At 37.7% G+C, this 24,103-nt stretch overlaps 1 protein-coding gene across 1 annotated transcript; it reads right to left on the bottom strand.

The window, feature by feature from the left end:
* Window positions 1–882: 882 nt before the first annotated feature.
* Window positions 883–23,023, bottom strand: NGLY1 (N-glycanase 1). Its single transcript, XM_027675417.1, is given in 13 exon segments — window positions 883–1,154; window positions 1,692–1,869; window positions 5,080–5,268; window positions 6,559–6,723; window positions 10,624–10,734; window positions 10,920–11,065; window positions 11,486–11,607; window positions 12,323–12,545; window positions 15,754–15,913; window positions 19,331–19,573; window positions 21,616–21,730; window positions 22,844–22,974; window positions 22,976–23,023. Coding segments are annotated over 13 exon segments (2,007 nt in total). The 3' UTR covers window positions 883–978.
* Window positions 23,024–24,103: the final 1,080 nt, after the last annotated feature.

The following is a 24,103-nucleotide window of genomic DNA, read 5'->3' on the forward strand; positions in this document are numbered from 1 at the left end:
ACATCTCCTGGATGGCATTTTTTCATTTTTTATTATATGACTTAAAATAAATTTAAACACTGCATTAATGAACAGAAAATTTGTATATATTTTTACATCGAATTTGGGTATAGTATTCAAAGCAACTCAAGACAATAGCTTAAGAAGATTTCAACCTGCATGCCTACGTTTAAAAAGATTTATTAAGCAAATCTGAATTTGTATAATTAGAAAGTATTTATAATTAATAACCTATTTTTTCATAGAAAAAAATTGTGATTTCTTACTCAGTTTTAAGTCTCAATTTCATACCATAGGCTATGACAATTTTAGGTACATGTGACCACTTCTTTCAAAATTAGTTTCTAGCAACCTTCAGGCTTCCAAATATTTCTAGGTATTAAACACAGTTTTAATACTTAGATTGCAACAAGGAAATTCTGAAGTAATCTTGAAACTAACTTAATTTCAGCACTTCTGATATTACACAAAATCATATTTTTCTTTAAAATGTCTAAATTTTCTACTATTCTTTAAAATATTTTAAGACCATCAAAAGCATCTGTTGTAATTGGGAAACAGAATTCAAACTGTTTTTCCAAGTAGATTATTAAAAAAACCCCAAAAAACAGGAAGCCAATCCCAAAACTCCAAATTAAAATCAAGTACAACTGCTTTGTGCTCCTATGGTCGAGTTTTGCTAAAAATTATTTCGTTTTCATTGTAAAGTTTAAGAAAACATACTTTATGGTTCAATGCCTTAATTTTGGTGTTTGTTTTACAGACAAAGAAGTTTTCATTGTGATGTTTACCTATTCAATACATGTGCAGTTTCAAGTTGGTTTAATGGAAGCAGTGAAACAGGAAATAAGCTGCCAGCAGGATGAAGAAGAATTGCCAGCCAGCAGGATGAAGAAGAATTGCCAACCAAATCTTCATGTTGTATCCATAGTATAATGTCTTTGAGGAATCCAAAGTACATCTCTGCAGTTCAGATTCTCAGAGGTCACTGAGCTTTATAATTATCTCCAAGCAATTTTCTCCACATCCTGTTAAGCTCTCTCTAAACAGCTGTGTGTGTTGCCATGCAACTTCACCATCCCCTCCATTTAGAACTGCTTCCAACATAACTTCCGTTGCACCAGAAAAATCTGAATAGGAGCAAAGATTTTTATCTATCGGAGGAAAAGATAAATAATTCAGTAAGCCACTGCTCCAGACAGTATATAATGCTAGAATGCATGTTAAAAAGTATACGTTGTAATGGATGTTTAAGGATCTCAGTTGCACCTACTCAAATTCATCTCTCCATTAGTGGCAGGGAAAAAAAACAAACCACGAGCTACAAATTTTTAGTTATTATTTGTTTAACACTCATGTTCAGAGGACCTAGTCAGGATTGATGCCACCAGACATAGAAGCACCTATCATTCATAGTAAAACACTATTGTCTTGTATGCACTCTCTTGCTCTTGCCAGCCCTGCTCTGTTGCAGGTAGGGTTGTATATATTAATATAACTGGTTTTGTACCAGTGTTAATTAAATGCACAGTATTTTCTGGACCTTGCTAAGAAACACTGAGTTGGAAAAAGTGAAAAAGTATTCGCATTTCATTTTTAGTATTTGCACAGTACTTTCTCCATATAAACTATTTATTTCCAGTTACACCTCTGCTGCGTGACATAATTCATTATTTAAATTTTACACTTACCTCCCATCAGAGCAATTTCTGCTTTTGGAGAGCAAAGTCTCCACTGTATTCTTCCACTCTGAAAAGTCTGACTGCTTGTTCTAACTGAAATGTTATCTATTTTTAGACCGACTGACTTGCACTCAAACTTCCAGCTGATGGAAGCAGAGGATGACCCTTCTTTTCGGGCTAAATAAACCTAAATGGAAAGAAGACATGTCAAAAACTGATATGACCAAATTGAGATTTGGTCAAAAACTGAGATGACCACAGACATCGAATTAACAAGGACACAAAAATCTTAACATAACACACTCATTCTCTGTCAAGCCTCTGAACCTTTAAAGCTGTACTAAATACAATTTTATATATTAAAATTCTTTCATCCTTAAGTTTGTTTCACAGTTAGGTAATGGTACGTCTTCATAGCCCTTCACTAGGGAACACTAAAGTATTTCAACATACATAGTAAAGTCCAAGCCACAAAAACATCTAACTTTTCTCCTAGGACTTGACATGTCTTGGTTAAAGCATAGCACCCATGATATCCATATATAAATCCTTCATTAATGTTATTTGAACTGTTAGAACTTTGCATAATCTAATTTAGTCCCAATGCTGTTCTAAACTTCATCTGGCCGAACAGTCTCTCTCCCATATTAACGTTCATTAAAGTTCTGTGAACCCTCATAAAAATTTTGTAACAAGCATCTGACAGTTCTTTTAAGTATAACATCTATTATTAACAAACCAAGGAAACGGACATTACTGGTTAAAGAGTGAAAACTGCTGTGATTCTTTTGGAAACCTAGGTTAAGGAAACTCAGAAAAATTCTGTCATGTCCAGGCTTCTGATTAATGTCATACTGAATGGACTTAGCTCTTTATTTTTTAATCTTGAAAGAATAACCCAGAATAAAATGATAATAAAACACAGCAGTATGTTTCACTAAAGATCCCACTCTAATAGGAAAATCTCATTGGCAGACTATAAAACAGAATTCAAGTGTTCCTATTTTCATGTTTAAGAAAGCTCAAAAACCCCAAAGGTGTGATGTGTCACACTGAAGATCATCTACGAAAATCTAATGATTTACCCTGTTTTCCTGTGAATATAATATTAACGTTCATGAAGGTGCTGATCTCCACAGGTTTTTTTAAAGTATCTCAGGTAGTTCTAGCAAGAGCTTTCCCTTGATCAGATCTTATTGAACTGCTGTATTTGAGCAAGGAAGCCAAAACACTCCATTAAATACTACTTGGTTGAGGTGCGCTAAAAATAGGTTTTTATCCCTAAAAGCCTTAAACATTAGCCTGTTTCGTCTTCCATTATAATATTCCAGCACTTAGTCAGAAAAAAAAGAAAAAGTTCTCTTTTGTGTCTTTTTGACTGTCCTCTAACTTTCAAACTTGGCTGTTTTGTTTCCAGAATTATTTGAAAGAAGTCTGAATTCGGATAAAAAAACCCAAACCAACAAACCAACTCATTCAAATTCTCTTTCTTTGGAGCAATTCTTCTGGAAAACAAGCCTTTTAGAAATACATGGATTTCAGATCTACAGGTTCTTACACTCTTATTATCACGTACTATGGTCTGCTTGCTTAAGCCCTGCATGCCAAGTTATCTCTGGGTAATCTGATTGAATCTGTGATTTGTACCTGTTTGCGTTGTGTAGCATAAAGTCAAGTGACACTGAATAGCAAGAAAATACACAAATATGATGGAGATGGCTACTATCAGATTGACCAAGATGATCGTTTATTTGAATCATTCTGATCAACAACATTGCAAAGACAGAATACGCAGCTGATGGTTATTTTCTGTTACTCCTGGGCTAATACCTACAGATACATTTTCTGTGGCTTTAGATTTAAATTCCTTTCCATTCATCACATAGTAGATGATAAATGAAGTATTTCTGTAATGGCTCTTTTGGCTCTTAAGTTCTTGGACAGAGGCTGAACCAAATTCCAAAGCTGTATCTTGCAGAGCTACTAGAGGAGTTACAAAAATAACAGGCAAACACCAAACAACCTTTCCCTCTGTCGCTGTCTCCCATAACACAAACAACCCTTAATGAAAAGTCATTTTAAATTCTTAGATTCTTACACAGACTTTCTGCAGGATGTAATTCCTGCAGAACTAACACGCCTTTCCCATAAGCCTGAGATACACCTGGAGCTGTAGCTCCTAATTTCTCAAGGCCTTTGACTCATCCTTTAGAGGTGCTGCTGAATACAAGATTAAAGTCTTTTCACCTAGTCTTTTAAATTGGTCCCACTCTGTTTCATCTGATTAATAGAGGTGAGCAGAACTGTAGGTTAGTTTCATTGCAAGGACAGTATGTTTCTGGCAAAAGTGAGGATAACTGATCACTGCAGATTTGAAAATATAATGTGCTATCAGATTATTAGCAGATCCTAGGAAAGCAGAGAACAGCTGTCCCTCACTCTGAGTTTTTGTTACTTCTCTTCTACTGTTAGCCTATGCTGTTGTGACATCTTTTATATTATTCTCCCATTTCTTCCCTTTTTCTTTCTCCTTTTTGTAGCATAACCTCTCCAAGCTATTCCCCCTTTGGATTTTGCAAGTCAGTTTAGATCCAGCACAGAAAACCTCAGAAGCCAGTTAGTTACATACCTAACTCCATTTTCATCAATGCGAAGTAAACCACTGCCTAAGCCAGAAAAATGTTTGGTCAGAGACCCTTCAGACAAGTAAAATGGCAGAGGAAGAAAGCAGTGACATACTATAGGCCCTGCCAGGAATGTTCAGTTCCACAGTTGGTTGCTGTTGTGGGAAAAGCTGTTTGCTAGTAAACAACCCCTTTCCATCTCACAGGCTTCAGTTCTCAGATTTAGAGCATATGACTCTTCCGCTGCTCAGTGTCTTGACAGATGGGAAGGATTCTGGGCAGGGTATACAATAATCTGGATAACTTACAGGTTTTTGCCTTCTTGCAGATGGAACTATAATATTTAGGATGACAATTTCTTCCTTTGTGTATCAAAGAGATATGATACTCTGTAGAGCTATTCTCCAAAACAACAAAAAAAACCCCACCTTTTTTTCTTCTTTTTTTTTTTTTTTTTTTGCTTTTCAATAAAACAGCATTTCCCCCAAAGCATAAGAAGGAAGCAATTTTTTAAAATTTGGTGCTCTGGCAAAGACTTTGCCTATCTGCAGAGAATTTGGTCATCCTCTCTGAAAGACAAGCTAAATTTATTTGCAATTTCTTAAATCATCTGGCAGTCTTACCTGAAGCTTAACAGTAACATTTACTAACATCAGCTAAATTCTATGGGCACCAAGAGAGGTTTTGATACCAAACATTGGCAAGGGTTTTCTATTTTATTAGAGTTATACTTTTACAGTAGATTATATACTTTTAATAATTGCTAGTCTTACCATTTTCCAATCTGTTTCAACTTTTCTCCAAACAGATTCTGCCTTCCAAACACCTGCTTCCCAGCCACTTATTTTTTCATTGTTATTGGAAATCCGTGTATAACTATCATCTACTATATTGTAGATGAGGTGGAAGAGTTTAGATGTCTTCTCCTTTTCAGAGGGAATAAAAAGTACTTCTTTTCTTTTCTGAAAAAGGCAAAAAATACAAGCACCTTCATTCCCCTGTGCCTAAATTCCCCAAAGACTATGTTACTTTTAAACAGTATGTCATAGTTTCCCAATTCAGTTTTGCTGCAAGTGAAAAAAAAGTCATTTTTAAGAGAGGTCATGGACAAAACCACTTCTGCAGAACAGAAGTTTTAAACCAGTTTCCTACAATAGACCCGCACCTTTTTACAAGGGGGAGCACCAATTTTATTTTTAAAGTTTTCACATAATTACTTTTAGAAGTAATTTTTTAACAAGCTAGCATAAAATTAGCACATTTAAGTAGGAAATTATGAGTTAAGAATAAAACAGTTTATATGTTGAGCATATTTCTTGTACAATCAATAAGTAAATAGTTATTTGAATAGCAAATGTAATTCTGTGACTACCATATACAGGTGCTTCGGTAAGGCAGTTGACAAACCAACTTCAAAAAACTTCAAGTACAAACTTTGTAACTTCACCCTCTTATTTTTCTTTTAAAATTTCATTGTTCTTATGAGTTTCAGCAAAGCAGAAATTAAGTCTTCTAAACTATGGAGAACTGTAATAAACTCTTAGTTTGTCAAACTTAAGCAATCCTATGAAATTCAATAATTTCATTTTACTGGTTCTATTTAGGATTGTCAGTCATTCACGTCAGTATTGTTCCAAGATTAAGGTCACACCTTTGCATCCTGACTCAAGCTAAATATGACTACAGTTTTGGAAAACTGTATCTTAGTATAAAATAAATAAAAATCAAATCTTGCTTTTGGAAATAGTAAAAAAATATTGATATGAAAATCAACCAAGCTTATTATTTAAGAGATTGTTTAAAGCACAGAATTCTAGTTGCTCCCACATTGTTCTATTAACCAAAACAATTGGTCAAAACCTACTATTGGTTAAAAGCTGGAAGTAACTAATAATAGAAACACTTTTTTAAAGTTTTCCCAATTGTTTTCAACTGTCTTAAATTTTCTAGTTCTGTCACACCAACTATTAAAAGGAAAAAATATTTTTTATTAATTTGTAAGAACAAAACACATCTAGATCAAGGATTCCCAAACATTACCGGAATCAACAGATAACCATCAATTGTCCAAATTTACTTGTGGACCTCTACTGAATTCACATCAAACTTGCACCTAATGTTTTTGCATAATTCACTTGTTTTAACTAAATCTGCTAGCTACCTAACATGAGATGCTCTTCCTCTGCAGAGCATAATCATAAAAGCTCTAGTTAGCTACCTCTAAGATGGTCATCAGTGCAAAAGTTAAATACCTCTGGACCAATTTCACCTCTGGCCATTCGCCAAGCCATTGAGCCTGATGTCCTTCCACCATATTCTCCAGGTTTAGGTGTTTTAGGAGAAATAAATTCAACAAGCTCCACAATAGTCCTTTCCAAGAGCTCTCTTTTTCTACTTTCTGACAAAGACTTTTGTCTCTGGAAAAGAAACATATAAGAAAAAGTAAAAAATTCAGAAAAAATGGTATTTGTAATTCTGCTCTAGAGTGACATCAACAGGGAAAAACAGAATTGAAAAAACAGGCTAAGATTTAAAATCTAGACTGACTGTTAGAAATATTAATCTTATACCACATACACAAATATAAACCAGTCATAACTGCATGGTTATTCAACAGTAGTGCTTTCTCTATGAACTTGCTATGCACTAACTATGAGGATTTCTTTTAGAACAAGGTTTGTGCTGTGTTTTTAATATATTTGCTTGGATGATGAGATGCTTCCATACCACATTTGATCTCCATTTATACAGAGATATATATATTCTGTACCATAGCTGTTTTCAGTATTATTTAGGGGGAAAGGAAGGTAAGTATCATTTTTGGGTCAAACTATTTTTCTCTAAGGTGGAATGATTTGGTTAGCAAAAGTCTTGGTTTTGTGATTGAGCCTAAACAAAAGATTCAGTTCATCTTCGAAGAGTTATTTCACTGTGACTGATTCTATCATAAACAAACTATGACATTTCTATTTTTGCTGATGTCAGAAAACTAAGAAAAACTTACAAAAATTTACTTCCAGGTAAATCAGTAGAAAAAAAAAAGAATTACATAACATGCTTTCTTTATCAATAAAAAAATGGGCATTATTTTAATGCAAAACATTAAAAAATTTAATTGAGAGGCTGGTATTTTGTCTGCATGATTTTCACATCAAATATGCAAAGCTGGCATATAAAGCCTTCTTTTTTTAACTGGGATAAACTCAGACGGGGCTGGAAAATTAAGTTCAACATTAAGTAGGTAAATTGTTACACATCATCTTTTTTTCTGTTTTGGTGATCACCCAAGGCATGCACACTCAGCCCACTAGGACCCAAAACTTGAGGCTGATAAACATTCCAATTTTCTCAAAAGCAGTTCTGACCACAGATAGTTTTGCTATTAGAGATCACAAAAGAGACATTTTAAGATTGTTGTCTAGAACAAAAAAAACTGATGTGGAACTGGGTAAAGGGAAGTAAATACAGAGAAATTATGAGAAACAGCTCCAACTGAAAAAATTCCAGATGCCAAATACCAGTTCTAACACAGCAAGGGAGGAAAAAGCCCTCTGCTTGTGTTGATGGATGACAAGCAGTGATTCCAGCAGCGAAACACCAGGCCTTCCTCAATCTAACAGTGAGGAACACTTTGGATATGCATATGCAGTACTACAGATCTCGTTCCAGCTCAGAGGAAATTTGATATGGCTTACCCTAAGTTAACAACACCAATTACAATTTTCTTCAAGCCCCTTTCATGTAGGGGAAACTTAGTGTCAGGGGGTGTAGCAGTAAACCCTCAAGGGGGCATCACCTCTGAAGTCAGTGATGCCATGCTGAGAAATAGATGCCCTTGCTGTGCAGTTAACAGTAGCTGAAAAAAAAACCTGTTAAAGAACAGTGCTTCAACACGAAAAGGCTTCAGAAAACAGACCTCTTTATGTACAATACAAGAAATCAGTGAGATCCTCAGCTATAAACAGTACAAGTATGTTAATTCTTGCCACCCGGCAGACTCCTGCATAGAAATGCTAGCAGCGTGCAAGACATGCACAATGCTCAGACTCCGCAGAGAACAACACTGCCTGTGCTGGGAAAACCTGTAACTACATTTCCTACCAATGACATTGTCATGAATAGCATCCATGTGCTGAAATGGATTTCAAGAACTCCATTATCAAGTGCCATGGCTCAAACTTCCTGCTTCTGGTTTTGTCTTTTTTTTTTTTCCCTAAGATATTACCCTCTACATACATGCTCAGGCCTCATCTTTGTTTGGCAGACAAAGGGAATGAGAAGGAAGAGGGATTGTGAATTGCACCTTTAAAATCAGTTCTGTATCAGCTGAGTTGTGCTGTTGATGCTTCCTGAAGGACTCTGCTTTCAGGAGACCAATAACCTATGGTTTAAGCGGATGCACTGCTAGGTTTGACATAATTTGAGGGCAGAAATTGAATTTTAAACCTTTGACAAGGAATGCTGGATCATCTCACATTAATCACCATGAAATGCTTGCAATTCAACCTAAATTACTAGTTTTCCTTGTAAGAGTTGACCTGGCTATAACTATAACCCTTCACAATCACTACCAAAAAATTGGGGCCTGGAGAAAATAAAAAAAACAATTTGCTTCCCTGTCCCACCATCCCATTTCCAATGAAAGCAGTGGAAAGTTCAGGGTCCTCTCCCCACTATCTATAGGGGTAACATACAAGGGACTGGAATAGGACAGTGCCCATACAAAGTACGTGAAGAAAATTTGTAGTCAGTGCTATCATAGTGCATAGAATAACATCAGATAGTGGGTAGCCCAGAGGCTCCACACTCATTTAGGAATGCCTGACCCAGATAAAATACACACAGTATTTTTGAAAAGTAAAACAGTGTACTGAGGAGATTAAATTATCCTTGTCTGTTATCCATTTAACAGCAAGCCACTCAACATGCTTTGAACCATTTTTGGTCTCTGCTTGGCAACTAAACAGACATGCAGAGAAATAACTGCTCTTTATGCAGGAAAGAGCAGCAATGACCCCTCAAATCCATTTTTGCTAACACTGCAGTACGGGTGATAATGTATACTGCATGCCATGCTTCTCTTTAATTGTAACTTAGAAGAACTGAGCTTAAAAGACACAGTGTTGGAGCTTTGCGTCAAACAACACAAAGACTATAATCCCTCCTAGAGTGGAGCCAGTCTCTAGGAGCTGATGGGAAAAAGGAAAGTTAGTGAAGGTCTCTGTGTCAATTATTGGTCGAATAGGCTGCAGTGAAGGAAACCATATGAGCTGAAGTGGAGACTCGTAGCAGGTTTTCATTACTCCATTCAGTCACAAGACATCTCGATAGTCCCAGGGATGAGCTGCCTTACTCCTCTGGTTAGCCTTGTCAGTGCTCCACTCTGCTAACTTTTCATTACTGACAAAACAATTTCAAGCCCTGGTCTCATACATGAGTTCAACTCAATTCTTCACACTCTTAGTGTGTTGCTATAACTCTGAAGCCAGCAGGCTCCTAAAAAGGCATAATCTGCTTATTAAAGTATCAGCTGTATACTAGCACTGGAACTACAGTTTCCATGCACAGGAATATTAGCCCTGTAAGGAAGCGAGGTCAAAACAGAACCCCCCAGGTAGTTCACGGTTTTATGATATTCTAGTAAACTGAATCAAGCAAAGTTCATCCTGTTCCAAGTATGGAGTGGAAAAAAGCTTAGCAGAAAGGTTCTGCAACTATGATATGCAGGTATAAATGGTTCCATGCATTTTGGGGATGTTAAGCATGAAAAGTGCATATATATGGAACTGAGTCAAAGCTCTGCTGATGGTATCAATGCTTTTTGAACGTCTTGGAAACCGAATCATTTCTCATGCTTTCTGGAGCTTGTAAAAAGTCACAGAAAGCAAATTAAAGCCTACATTTCTTACAACTGTAAATGCTACTGTTTTCAAGTCAGAGCATTACTGATGTGGAAAACACTCAGCCACCCTCAAAGAGTCCACACAGTTAGAAAGGAGTTGCAGTTTACACCCAGCCTCTGTTGATATACAAGTCTACATCAAAGTCACTAAGAAAAGTAACATATACACATATGTCTATGTAATAGATAATATGATAATCCTTTTGCATACTATTCTTTATCTTATTTCCCATAAGTTCAGCACTGCATCTGATCCTTATGTATTCAGGTTAAAAAGTATAGTTAATGGCATTTTTTATATCCATAGTGCATGGACATTATCACATTACCAAATGCATTCCTTTGTTTGAGGACTTCACATTCTGCAGATGCTTCTGTTTCACTTTAATAAATCCATTTAAGAAAAGCTACATACCGTTCTATTTAGTGCGTTAATTGTCTCACGTAGCGTTGCTTCGCTGAGTGCTGTCCTTCTAGAGAGTACTTCTTCATGTTTACAGCTGTATCTCCAGGTGACATCAACAACCTCAGGCACAAGTTGAAGAACAAAGTAAAGTAACCAAAATTCTGATGTATTTTGCTTCATATTTAAAGAGGCTAGCTAATCAAAGTATGATCTTCCATAATAATTCTGGAAATCCCACCAAAATGGAATACATAACATACTTCCCTCAGGGCAAGTTTATTTATTATTAACATCGTTACTCCTACCTCATCTTTGGAGAATGCAATTATGTAGGAGAGCTTCTTTCCCCATCCAGTTTCATAGAGAAGAGGCTTATCACAGACATTTTCACAGGGATCACAATGAAGCCATCTTTTCTGAGATGAAGAATATACCTCAGTCCACACATGATCTATGTAATAAAGGCCAAGAATACACAATGATTTATAAGGATAGAGCATCTCTTCTAATCTTGCAGAATCTTTTAACTTTTTCCAATTTATCAAACAAAGGAACAGGGGCAAGAACACATTTTCTGTACATATACATTCACAAACATTACCAGAGCTTTGTCTTTCTGTCTTAGGATCACAGTCCCTTAGATTCAACTAAAGACTGTATCATTCTGAAGCCAGTTATCTAACCTTACTTGCAGAATTGTATTTCAGCTCATCAGGCAAGACAGAAAATTGAATGTATACTGTCTTTGTTAGCTGAACTGCATAACTGTACATGCTGCCTTGATTACTAATATAATCTGAGAAACATAAAATACATAACCTCATTTTGCATAGGTTTATATTAACATTACAATATTCTAGAACACTGATACCTGTATAGTCCCAGACATATCTCGCTTCAAACCCTACAGCTCTGCAACACAGTGTAAAACAGTTTGCCCACTCGCCACAGCGTCCACGTCTTGTTTCCAGAAGTTTTTCAGGGTTGTTGTACCTACAGGAGAAAAACAAAACAAGAATAACTGAGAACACATTTCACCTTTCAGAAATCTTTACATCATAACTGTTCTTCTGATGCTTTGAACAGATTTCAGTACCAATCAGTCCATAGATGACAACAGAAATGAATCACTGTACTGCACAAAACAAGTCTGAGCAGGATGTTACTTCAGCTCACGTGACTCCATCATGTTTATAGCAGCACTAAAATGAATCTTATTTTTCAAGTTTTTAAGATTGATTTAGACGTCTTAAAATATGATTTTTGTACACTGGTCCTTTTGATAGTTAGCAAAAATAATCCAAAGATTGGATATTTGCTCTTTTGCTAAAGACTCAGCAAAACATGTGTATTACAATGTGATTTCCCACAGAAGTGAAAGTTTTCCCTGCAATAACAAAACCCTGTCTACACATGGTTGGCAATATTAACATATTTTATTTAGAAGCCGTACTTCATCAAATTAACAGTGAAAAAAAGTTAAATTAGACAAGTATTCAGAATAGGGCCCCATAGCAGAAAGCAATATATTGTTTTTAATCTGATCTTGCAGAGAAATTGCTGGTTCATCAACCATTCTATCATCATACTTAATACAGCTTCACTAATCTTTCAACTAACAACTTATCACTTGTTCACAAAATGCACAAATGCAAAGCTGCCTGCTGAAAGACAAGAAAAAAGACAAAGGAAACCTCTGTGTGCTCACCTTGGGAATCTATTAGAGAACTGACACTGGTTGCAGTAGTGGTTTTCCACTCGACTGGCATTCCACCTTACATCATCCTCAGTAGGCAACAGGTAGTCACTTTTAGGCTCTGTCTGCCCACCACACCTGCTGCAAGGAAGACTATTTACCCAATGAAAAAAGCAAGTCTTAAACCAGTCCAAAAGCTCCAACAATAGGAAATCCTCTTCATTCACATGTGCACCTGTAAAATTTATACAACACAACACAAAGTTAGTTCATATGGAAAAGTAATTCAGTTGAACTTGACAGTATCTATGCAAATCAGCATCTCTGGGCCTTTATGATATTTTAAAAGTACATATAAAATATGTGTACTTCTAAAACATAAAAATTATATTAAACAAGCTTCATAATAATAATAATACTTAAGCATACATTAAAAAAAAAATCTAAATTGTCAAGACCGAATAAGGTCAAACTTAAAAACAAAAAACTACACTCCTAAACACTACAGCTAGGACAAGAATAAGAAATCGCTAAAAAAAACAAGTCAGATATACATCGAAGCCTGGTGAAGTTTCTCATGCCTCTCATACTCTTGCAGGGCTTTGGGAGAGTGTTAATTCTTTTTTGCTCCTAAATATTATTTTCTTATTCTTAGCTATTAAACTAGGAATAACAATTGCTTTGATTTCAAAATCTCGAAGAACCAGATGCTGGCAGCAACCTAGACAACCAGGTATAATAGGAACAGAGTTTCTACAAACACAGCTTAATTATTGTAGAATATACGTATATACCATGCAAACAAGTTGAGTTTGTAAGTTGAGTTTTGTTTTAAATTTAGCAAATAAACACCCTTCTCAGCTTATCCAAAGTAGGCACAGGATGTCTTTAGTTTTCTGCTCTAGCTGATTTCACCACACCAAACTCTTCTGGCCCATTTTCCTGTTCACAAAACGTCTTAGAATCTACTCAAATACTGTCACTGTTCTGACACCTGGAAACAGCCCCACCTTCCCTAAAAAAAAAATGTGAAAATCCAGTCTTTCAGGAGAGATCCATTCCTTTAAACTTCTTGGAATCTTAATATGCACATTCTGCTCCAGTGCCCAGAGAGATACTCTTCTTTCTCAGTTACATAAACATTCAAATAAGTTCCCCACCAACCCCACCCTCACTGAAAACATAGGTATTAATACCTGGCTATTTTTATGTACTAGAGCTTTCTTCTTGTCACAGTGAAGACAGGTTTGACTAATGAATATTAACAGACAAAATGAACATATAAAAATGCTGCTTAAAGACAGTTGAAAGCAGTTGCATTTGTGCAAGAGCTCCTTTTTCAGGATGGTGAAGAAAGACTAGGTAAGATGTGCATTTTACTTATTTAAGTTCAGTTTATATCTTGCTCTGAAGCTGTAGTGGTCTTTGACCCTGTAGGGGCCCTTACACTATTAAACACACATCGCCAAGACTGTGAAGTGCATGGGAAGAGATCATCTGTTAATCAAAGCAAAACCACCTGATTTCTAATTACAGTAAAATTTCCATTTTTACTTATGTATGTGAAAACTCTTTGTGCTGGAACACACAGACAAGGGGCTTACTGCTTACAAAATGGATATGCTTGTTTAGTCAAACTTTCTGCTAAAAGCTGAACATTAAGATTTCAAGCACAGGTCATGTTCTCTTTTTCTGGATAACATTCGAACTAGAACCCATCCATGAAAATATGACTACTATGATATGAACATTCTTCTCTTGGTTCATAAAATAAATCCTTCATTGAAACATCACATGGGAACAATGACAAATGTGATTTATTTGAACAGAAAACAGCTGTGACACACAGCTATTTCTGACTGAGCAGTCTATCTTTCTAATGGAATGTGGCAAAAAGTAAAAAACAAATCCATACTTCTGATCAAATGACCATCATCTTCCTAGCACACTCTTTATTAGTCAAAAATGCTTATTACACATTGTAAGACAAGTCCTAAAAACAAGTGTTCTGTAGCATTAAGTAGTTATTCCCACAGGTGGCAATCCCCGCAGCAGTACAGATAAACCAAAGAAGCTGAAAGGGCCAATTACCCACACATCTCATACACAGTCCATTCCCAAATGAATTTTCCATAAAGCTCTTCAAAAAGGCTTTCAAGCTGTCACAATCTAAAACAGTGAAATTCCCCTTTATTTGTATCTAAATTAAGGTCTGGAAGCCATTTTGAATAGATCAGCTTGATGGCTTGGGAAGCACCTGGAAACATTACCCTCCTCCTTCCTTCCCCCTTTTAAACAATGTGCACAGCAGCATTAGAACAGAGTCTAAGAGGTATGCTCATCCTTTTTTTTTGCTTCTTATAGGAATTTAATAGTTGTCATTTATTACTGCTAAGTCATTTCTCCACTGCATGCTGAATGAGTATGCTTTGTACTTGTTTATGTGGTTTCTTACTACCCAGTACAGTTTTATAAGAAAACAAAACTACTAAGAAAATCCACTATGAAAAAGTTCCCTAATGCCAAAGGCACAATTGCATATTAGCACGTGGCTGTATGAGACATCACAAAGTAATTTACAAAAAAACATGAGATTATTTCTGGTTTGCAAACCAACAGCACTCCCGTAAAGTCAGCAGAACTGCTTCAAACAGTCTTCTACCAAAGATTCACAGTGAAAAGGATTTTTTTTGTTTAAAGATTGTCTTGGAATTGTGGGGGGTTTTTTTAATATTTATCACATAGAATAATATTTCACTATATCACTGAAACAAATCTAAAACCATCACCTGAAAATAGAAATATATAATTTTAACTGACAATAACTTCATACATTCAAAAAAAATTTGCATTTATGAAGAAAACAAATTTTAGAGACTGATACCACAAGTATTTAGGCCTACATTTCCCATCTAGCTCCAAGAGGATGGTATGTGAACAACCCTATTCATTTAAGCATTAGCAAGAAAGGTGATTGTATCAGGTGGCATCTTGGAAAGGTCTCATGCAAAATCTCACCAATATCATAAAAAAGAGAAGCAGTATTTAAAAATTTTATTTTGAATTTATAATGTAGTACATACAGGAAAATTGCAAGAATTGACAATTTCAAAATAGTGACTACTCAAACAAACAGCTCCCCTCCTCTTGTTGTACCTATTTCACCTATTTCACTCTAAATCCAAACCCCATTTGTTTCCCCAGTATTGTTTACTACTAATTCAGAAATTAAAAGTCAAAAATTTCTATGTGAAGCAAGATGGATGACAAAAGTAAAATAAAAAATAAGAGAAGGAGAGAGTAGGAAATTAGGAAGAAGGTAATTCCAACTTAGAAACAGCATTTGAAACCTGCAAACATATGACCAAATACACACAGCCAATACATAGTATGTTTGAAAGCATACTTCTAGTTTCATATATGTTATAACTTGGCAGCATTACCTTTGTCCAGTCTTGTAGCTTGTGATAGCTTTTTCTGAGCCTTGTTCTTTAATTCCTGGAGGGGAATTGCAGCTAGTGCTTTCTGCTGAATAGAAGGATTCTCATACATCAATACAAGATCCTCAAATTTTGTTTGAAGTGTTTTCAAGATATTTGCAGCCTGCAAAAGGATTTTCAATTATAAGACAATTTATGAACTTTCACCTTAAGGCAAAAAAACCAAGCTCTCCTATTTTTAGCTTAAGTCAGTCATAATTCTATATTCATACTTACATTATATGTATTTGCAGGCAAAATGCTTATATGTAAAGATATCAACAAAAATCGCAGGCAACACCACCCAAACTGTAAGTCTGACCTTGTCAACTCTGAGCATTCTGAATGGTATCCTCAGTGAAAAGCATATTGACTCAGAGAGAAGAGAAAATTGTTTCCAAGGACACTTCCGACAGCAAAGCTTTTGACTTACTCCAGTCCCCTACTCCATCCCCCCACCTTTCTTTTGGACACATTTTACCTGAAATCCATAAAAAAAACTGTAAACACTTTAATTTCCTGGACACTGCTACACAAGTTCGTAGAACTCTTGTTATTGATGACTGCTGCTTTTCTATTTCTTATTTATGAATGTTGCCTGTATATTTCTACTTCCTTCTCTCACACATCAACTCTGATACAGATTTGAATAGACAGCCCTGTGACCATAAAGTGAACACTCTGTTTCAGTAGAACTAGGCTTGATCAGTCAGTCATCCTAAGTGTCACCTAGTGACAACTACAAGTCGCACCCAATAAGGTACACCCATAGCTAGTAAAATAAACAGCTGAAGTTAATAATAATGGAGTTAGTAGCTGAGTAAGCTACTTACCCCCATTTAAAGGGGAGTAACACAGAAAATGAAATTGGATTTTTAAATTAAGGGCCTAGCATATTTTGGGGGGAAGCCCGCGGCACTGCTAAATTACCTTTTCTCTACTGCTATATCATGCTTCAGTCTTTAGCCTTGTTAACTACCATCTTAATTTAATCAAAAATCCCACACTTTCCTGAGATGCTGGCAGCAAACACAGGTGTGAGAAATCTTCAGAAGATAATTTCTTTCAAAGGAGCACTTAAATTACATGTGATTATTTTGATGCTGGAGAGTACTGCAGGACCAGTCTTTAATTGTCATAACCGCTAAAACAGAATAGAGCTGGTTTTACTCCTCCTGGAGGCCATAAGCTATAGGTAACAGGTTTAACATCATAAACTCAATTGTGTCCAGATTCACCTTAATGCAATTTGAAAGAACAGAAATAAGGGATGTTAGAGACTGCCAAAGGCTTATAGACCTTCATGTTCTGTCAGCTTGCTGAGATATTGCACAGTAGGAAGTCTCCCAGAAAAACTACTCCCACTGGCAAACACCCTAAGCGTTACAGTAGTGCTTAGCTGGTTTCATGGAAGCCACCATGTAACAATGAAGTCTTATGCAAAAATCTTAGAAGGGTGGTGAATCTCACTGCAGTTCAAAGTTTGGATACGACTTTCCTCCTGTAGTCGCTATGCCATCTAGGAAAGGATCAGAATCCATCCAACAGAATTAATGACTAGCCAGAGCTTTCCTTTCCCCAAGTCTCAAGAACGTTTTACGACGAGAAGCGCAGAAGAGATACATGAGGTAAAATAATGATAGGTTAGGTCCCTAGAACTGTGCCATTTAGGAATATTCCTGTGTTGTCTCAATTTTCCCTGTGCTTACCAGGACTCCCATGAATGACAAATGTAACACATAGGCAAGAAAAAAATGCTTGCAATACAGAAACCGCTCTAAATCTCTCTGACATCTGTCAGCAGAGCACACAACAGTAATACAACTACAACTCGGCATCATACTCACTAAAAAACAAAACCCCCACTGCTGTGCAAGCAAAACGGCCAAGTCACAGCCAGAAGGTATTTTATGGACTTCCTTCCCATCAACCCAGACTATACAGATCAAATTCAATGGTTCAGAGAGCTATCAGTATAGTTCCCTGAAGAGATCAGCTGAAATATAGCATTCTAATAAGTGCCAACATTGCATTACCAATGTCTCTAAATTGTAGTAAGTTTGGTCTCACCATCCATACTGAATCTCAAGAAGCATGGAAAATTAATAGTTGCAAAGAAATGGATCCACTATGATGGCTAGTGTATGTCGGGGCAGAATGACTATAAATGAAAGGATTAACATCAGAATACATTGTGTCAACTTGAAATCTGCAACATTTTTCTCATTGCAAGATCAACTTTTAAAGGTTCCAGTACTAAGCAACGCAGCAGCAAGTCACTCTAGAGGTTTTATAATCACTTCCAAACACCACTGCAGAACTGGCTGAAACAGTAAAAATCAAGAAGCAGGCAAAAAATCAACTCAGACATCCCCAACCAAATTCAAATAAACCTAGTTAATATATTTCAGAGGCAACTACTGCCAGGCTAGCATAATTAAACAGCTCAATATTCAAGTGTCTAGAACAGTTCCCTTCCCAAAGGATATTTTGGGTGATGATGGGTCACTGAGAGCTCTCTATCCCCAAAAGCCATCACTTCAAACCATGCTGTGCCATTTCTTGTCCACTGATCTTGGGTAGGTATTGGGAATAAACAGTATGTCATAGTTCAGTATCCAACGATATCCTGATAACTTAGAAAGTGGCAAACAGTGTTTAAGGATGTACGAGAAGCAAGCTTTTCTTTGAAAGGATTCAACTTACACCAACTTTAAGACCAAAGTGACACTGATTCTAGGGAGAAAAACTCTTTGGAAAATTGAACCAAAGCATCCTTAAAAGTTTCTATCTAAAAGCATAACTTAATTTTTCAAAGCTGTATGAGATGTTGCATCTTCTTCCATTGGGCCAGTTAACACCAGATGAAAGGATACTGCCTCTGTCTTGATCAGGAATGTCATCTCAACCTCCTGGACAAGGGAAACTCAGCATAGATAACTACGGATTTGTCCTTGCCTGGCTAAATTCCTGTCTTCAACAACAGGCACATGTGAAAGAAGAAAGGCCTCCTCACAGGCTACACATAGAAGTCATAATGCATGAACCAAGATGCCAACAACTAAAAACAGTACAATCACTTTCCTGTTCTTTCTCTGGCTCTCAAATACCAAATATAAGCCTAGTCTTAGCTTCCCACCCCTCAACTTGTTCCCAACCTTGCTGTTCCCTCCCAATACAAATCAGCTTTTTTTCATGACACCCTGATTAAAAAAACATTCATGGAGATCTTCAACAAAATCTTTTGCCAATATTCTATTTATGGTACATTTCATGCTTAAGTTGCATGGAGACTGAAGAAAACACTCAAAAAACTTCAGAAACCATTGGAAAAAAAACCCCCTAGTCCAACTTCCTACTCAAAACAGTATTAGCTATGAGGTCAGGCCAAGTTCCTCTAAGCTTTACTCAGACAGAGCTTACAAATGTGCTCATTTGGAGACTACTCCGCTTCTCTGAGCAACCTGTCCCAACAATCAACTTTTCTTCAATCTTTATATTCAAGACTAACTAACCTATGAAGTTTCCAGGTTATAATTACCATTTCAAGAGATTGCACAAGTGACGTTTCTGGTCGCTGACGGGCAGGGGCAAGAACAGAGTCGGGAGGTCTTGAAGGCCGTTGTGCAGCTGTCTGAGTGCTGCTGACAGTTTCAGCGGATCCTGATTTGGGGATTTGGTTTGACTCATTCAGTCTGCTGCTTCTCTCTCCAGCAATTAAGTCTCTGATTTTACGTAGTTGCTCAATCGAAGCTTCCTTAGGGAAAACCAGATGAGTTTCTCCCTGAAATTTAGACAAATGAATTCAGCAGTTAATGCAGGTCTAAGCTAGTCAATGGTTTTTAAGTTAGCATGCTAAGACTTGGCAGGATTCAGCTTTCAGATTAGGTCCCTTCACAGCAGAAGCTTGAGGTCCCTCACAGCTTCAGAAGCCATTAGATTAAGAATTTATAGTCAATCTAGAGAAAAAGGACCCACAACAACATGCTTTTATTAGTAACTCATTCTGCAGAGCCACACATGGACTATACAGTTATGGTTTCGCAGAGAAAGCGGTAACAACAGAAATGAACAACAAATGCCCAGTTCTCACAGGACTGCAGTGAAATGCTTGGCAACACAGTAGGACAGCCAATCCTGGGAGAAGGAGACCTTAGAATGGCATCTGCTGGGAATTCTCTTCCATACTAATATTTGTTAGGTTTAAGTTTTCAGATAGGAAATATTATTTTTATTGAGACCCGTACCCAGGTTGACTTCTGGCCTCCTATTTTTGATTGTAACATGATTATTGGCAGCATAACAAAAAATCAGTAACTGTTACAGAAGCAAGTATCAGCATACTTAACATAAAAAAACAGGTTGCTAAAAACATGAACATCCTGAAGCATTTATACTTCTAACAGTTTCAGTTTCTACCACTGAAACACTTCTATTTATTAAGGTAATTTGTTTATCCACAGCTACCTTAGGTCACCTATCATTGCAGATGTAGTGCTTCACATTAACACTTAAAATCACCGCAAAACTAAATGGAATGTATTAATCTCCCAGAAGAGTGAGGAAATACATTTCTCATTTTTTAATTGAAAAAGTTTGCTTACCAAGCAAAGACAAAAGAAGGAACAATTTTAGGTAACCAGCTGAAGAGAAATTGGTGAGCCCCAGCCTTGACTGACACAATAACCACAAGACTGAGCCAACACATTCAGAGATCTACTTGAGTGCTTCACTAGCTACACCAACCACCTCCTGGCTAAAATACATCATTAGAAGTCTCCTGAGCACCAGCATGAGACTGTTTCTCCCTCTGCAGTCACCATTTCTTGCAGCACACCTTTTTTTTCAATTAGAACAATTACACTAATTAACCCAAAGAGAAGGCAGAGAGAGGTCTCATGATAGCTTAGCCTAAATAACATAATATATGTACCCATAGAGAAGTCTGGCATCAAATAGACAAAGCAAAGCAAGAGCTTTGCACCATTAAACAAGAGCTGAGTTTTCACTCCAGGTCTCCAATAATTACAAAGGCTGCTTCTAGTTTAACAATCTTGCAGTTTAAGTTCCACCAAGACAGGGACCACATCAGGACACAAAGCAATGTTCGAAATACATCTTTGTGACTGTAACAGAATAAAGATTCACTCCAAACTACTTCAGGATATAGTTTTCTAACTTTCTAAAACGAACTTTTAAAGACTCAACCCTCCTAATACTTGAAGAGTCTACTGCCCTTTACTGCTGTCATGACAACACCAGTACTTGTGCAGCTGCACTACGAACTGGATGAAAAAATCTCTGGTTTTGTTTTAGAGGACTGATTTTTAATCAAATCAGCTTCCCTTATCTAACCCACTATGGGGCCACAGAAGGCATAGTGACAGCAGGAACAAGGAGCAGAAGTGCAGGGCTTTCTTTTTCTATCTTCCAAATGACAGTTTCTACACACATTTACAATGTCTGATGGAGTAGTCTGATGTCCACCTAAAAGCGGGTTGCTACTAAGAGAGGGGGTTTTTAACCCTGCTTCCCACCATTTCCTTTATGGAATGTATCCAGCCATTCAGCAAACCAGCAGTGCACCCGAGTAGCAGAAAACCAATCTTGTCACGGATTAGCTTAGCCCTAGCTCCACCAGATTTCTAAAGCAGCCTTATCTAAATTCGCTCTTGGTTATCTGTGGATATTTGCAAACAAGGACCGAAAAAAATAGCAATTGGCTTAAAATCTACTACCTTGCAACTGGGGAAGCAGAAAAAAATGATCCATCAATTTTAGCGTGTAAACTGATGAAGACACCAGAAATTACTAAATTACACTCACCTCCTGAAACCCCATTTCAAATAAACATTCAACTGCTCCTCTGACGGGCAACAGCCTTGTGGAAAATGCTGGATTTCCAATACGAATTAATCTATATTTTTCTTCATATGGATTCCTGAAGAAATGAAAGTCATAATTATGTTTGCAGATTAAATAAACACTTAAAAGTTAGGTAACTGCACTAATTAGCATTAGTTACTCATAAGGGATTTTTAAAAAGTTTTGTTTCCTTCACAGCATGTAGGCAGAATGTGAAACCTACCTAAAACTTCTACTTAATTCTTGTTCTTTTGCACTTAACTCAAAGAGTTACAAACTGCTGCTAAATTTTCGTTCGCAACTTCAATTCATAAACACATGTTTTGTAGTGCTACCCAGCAGGGCTTAGTCTGCAGTGACACTCAGAGACAACCTCACATCCTCCTCTACCTGGTAGCATTCTAATTGAACTTCTCAACTTGATGCTGGATGGCTTTAGTCCCACCATGGAAGTTGTGCTAAAGTGCCTGATACATGGGTGAAACAACTGTGGCTTCCGCTTTTCGAAGAGCTGCCTCTCACTTCCTATTTCCTCTTTCAACTTTTAAAAACCTCCTTCTCTCGCTTCTTCCTTTAAAAGGACTCAGCCCAGGATGCACCATTCTCTGTCACACAGCAGCTTTTACAAGTATATATAGACAGGGAGGGGCAGCTCTTACACCTCGAGATGCTGGAAGAAGACATCAAGGTCAATCACACATATTAGTGTGTATGTGCACCCTACAGGGCCACCTGCAGAAACTCAACTATAATTAACTCTTGGTACCAATCTTGCTAAGTCAGAAAGGAAGGGCAAGAGAAAAATCCAGAAAAAAAAAAAAGATCAAGTCAAAACGAAGTTAAAATCAAGTAAAAACGAAGTTAAAATCAGCATTACTTGTTATTACCTGCTTTTAGGTGAATAAATGCTTGCAAAATCAGGGACAACGCACGATTTTGCGTTTAACACAAAAAAAACGCCCCCCAAGCTTTCAAAACAAACTAACCAGCAATAAACAAAGAAATAAAAATCCAGGACACTACATCTCTAGTTAAGTAGTCTTATTTTTAAAACAACGAAAAAAAAGACGCGAGAAGCTTCTGAACTTCGACATTACACAACAGAACCAAAGCCAGCGCTCGGCGCCGGGGAGCGGCCGCGGGAACCCTGCGGTACTGCCCGCGGAACGAAGGCGGCGACCCGACTCACCGGAGGATGTTGTCGGCGTACGTGAGGAGCAGGCGCGACGCCTCCAGGAAGATCTCGCGGCCGTTCTGGCACAGCTCGCTCACGGCGGCGGAGCCCGGCGCGGACGACAGACCCAGCGCGGCCGCCATCGCTCCCCCCGCCCAGCGGCACCGCCCGCCCCCGCCACTGCGCCACACGCATGCGCGATGGGAGCGGCGAGGTCACCGCCCTCCGCCGGGCAGCACCGCCCGCCCCAGCACGCATGCGCGGGGGGAGCGGTGAGGTCACTGCGCGCAGAGCCCGCGCCCACAGCCCGTGCATGAAGTGGGGGGCCTTAAAGGGCCAGAGGGGGGTTAATACATTCTCGACCCCCCAGTGCAGCGGGACCTCCCGGTCACACCATGTTGCCCCAAACTAGGTTCTTTCCCCCGGTGTGCAAGAGGCCAATCGACACACAGAGTGGAGGTATTTGATTTATTTACAGTTCTGCTCAGAAAGGGGTGCTGCGTGGCAAATCACGACGACTACCAAAACTTTTCGCTATTTATACATGTTAGTGAACAAAGGCATTAATGTTCATTGGCGGTAAGTTACCTAGTTCTCTTATTAATTAGGCTTCCATTGGTTAATTGAGTTTCTTCCTTATCTAAGGGGTTCTGCTAAATGTCCTCGTGGCCGGTAAATTCTGCATTCTTTGTGTCCACTACCAGTGGTACATCCTTCTTCCCATGCTTTGTTAACCTCGCCCTAGGTCTGAGATCATTGAAGCATGTCGAGCCCTAAACCTTAACAAAGCAATTCTTGCAACAAGAAATTTGTCTTTCTAACACCTGGACATCATTTAGAGCTTGATTAAATCTCCTTTCTTGTTGATTCGGCTTGAAAGTAGACAAAGATCAAACATCAAAAAAAATCCTGTCCTAAGAAAATTTTTACATATTCCACATTTTGCAACATCGGGAGCCCCTTGGCAGGCAGTAACGTCCTTGAGGATATAAATCCCCTTCTGTACTGCCCTGGTTTGGCAGTGCTCTCTGATGGTGCCAAACCTTCAGCCTCACCTGGGCTACCTGGGTGGAATACCACTGAAGCAACTCGCCCCCTGCCCGACACCTCGCCCAGCACTACCCAAAGTCTGTTCCAGCAAAGCTAAAAAGCCCTGGTCTGCTGCTTCTAGACATTTGTGCTATCAGTGAAAGAACTGTGGTGAAGAACCTTGGACACAAAGACTGGTGAGGCTTTGCTTCCTTAGGAATGCAGATTTAAAGAGTTCCAAGCAAA

The sequence above is a fragment of the Neopelma chrysocephalum genome, unplaced genomic scaffold (assembly GCF_003984885.1).
Source record: "Neopelma chrysocephalum unplaced genomic scaffold, ASM398488v2 Primary Assembly neopelma1_26, whole genome shotgun sequence".
Taxonomy (NCBI): domain Eukaryota; kingdom Metazoa; phylum Chordata; class Aves; order Passeriformes; family Pipridae; genus Neopelma; species Neopelma chrysocephalum.